At 62.0% G+C, this 1,139-nt stretch overlaps 1 protein-coding gene across 1 annotated transcript in view; it reads left to right on the top strand.

Annotated features, from left to right (window-relative positions):
- INPP5A (inositol polyphosphate-5-phosphatase A) overlaps positions 1–1,139 on the top strand; it is a 184,514-nt gene that overhangs the window by 146,193 nt on the left and 37,182 nt on the right. The window contains exon 9 of the mRNA XM_007451997.1: positions 101–185. Coding sequence (XP_007452059.1) covers positions 101–185 — 85 coding nt within the window. The remainder of the gene's footprint in view (positions 1–100; positions 186–1,139) is intronic.

Genomic DNA, 1,139 nt, shown 5'->3' with positions numbered 1-1,139 from the left:
CAGCAGGAGGCAGTGGGAAATGCGTGGTGGGGAGCCTGGGGAGAGGCCGGGCATGGCGGGCGTCATGCCTCAGTAACCCCCTCTGCTTCTCTCCTCCCAGAATCATTGACCAGCGATTCGAGAAAGCGTCCTACTTTGTCTTTGGCGATTTCAACTTCCGGCTGGATTCCAAGTCCGTGGTGGAGGTAGGCCACGCCGGGAGCCTCACGCGTGTTCGGTCGTGTTGGGAAAACAGCGGAAGCCCGTGATCCTCGACGGGCGCATTCCCACCGTCCTGTTCACTGGTTCTATTTAAGGCAAAAACTCCTAATGGAGAACGTTTTACTGTCAAAAGGGGGCTGTTATGGGAGCCCCTCCGAATGAGTGGTTGGGTAGCGGTCGGGTCGCCAGCCGTCGGCACACGTGTGCTGAGCCTGGAGGTTCTGCTGTTGACCATTGGGAGAGGAAAGAGGAGGAAGCTACCTGTGAGAAGGCAGCCCCTGGTCTGCCATACGTGCCAGTCCCCCCAGCTGTTGGAATCTCCTGGGTGCCCTCAGGCCCCTGGGTGACGCTCCTGCTGAGTAGCAGGCGCAGGTGGAACCTGGATGGGCACCAGCCGCGAGGCGCCCGGGTCGGAAGGCCAGCTTGTCGGCCCCACCGGGTCCTGCCACGTGGCCTGGAGCATGGTCTCCTCTGCGTGGGGCCGGCTTCTCCCAGATGGTCTGCGGCCCTGAGCCCCACTGCCGCGCCTGCCCCGCTCTCCTGGGGCTGCAGTGCTGATGGCAGGGCCCCAGGCCGCAGCAAAGGGGGGCCTGCCAGCCGCCCAAGGTGAGCGGGTCCACCCAGACCCGGGTGCAGGAGGGAGACCACAGCGTGCAGGGTCCAGCCCAGGCCTGTCCAGAGCAGGGCACACACAAGCGTGTGCCTGCAGTGATGGTGGAAACAGCAGGGGGAGACCCCGGTGGTCCCCTCTTGTCATCTTCCTTTGGCGTCTCAGGTACGAGTAATCCTCCCTTCTCGGCAGGAGATTCTCTCTTAAAGCTGAGCAGTGAGAGGCGCCCGAGTGTGGGGAGGGGGCTTTCGACCACTCGGAGTGTTTTCAAATAGACAAATGAATTCCACTGAGGACCATAAAATCCTGCGTTTGGTTCTGCTGACTT

This window comes from Lipotes vexillifer, unplaced genomic scaffold (genome assembly GCF_000442215.2).
Source record: "Lipotes vexillifer unplaced genomic scaffold, Lipotes_vexillifer_v1.1 scaffold1117, whole genome shotgun sequence".
Classification (NCBI taxonomy): domain Eukaryota; kingdom Metazoa; phylum Chordata; class Mammalia; order Artiodactyla; family Lipotidae; genus Lipotes; species Lipotes vexillifer.
This window is presented reverse-complemented; position numbering and strand designations above follow the sequence as displayed.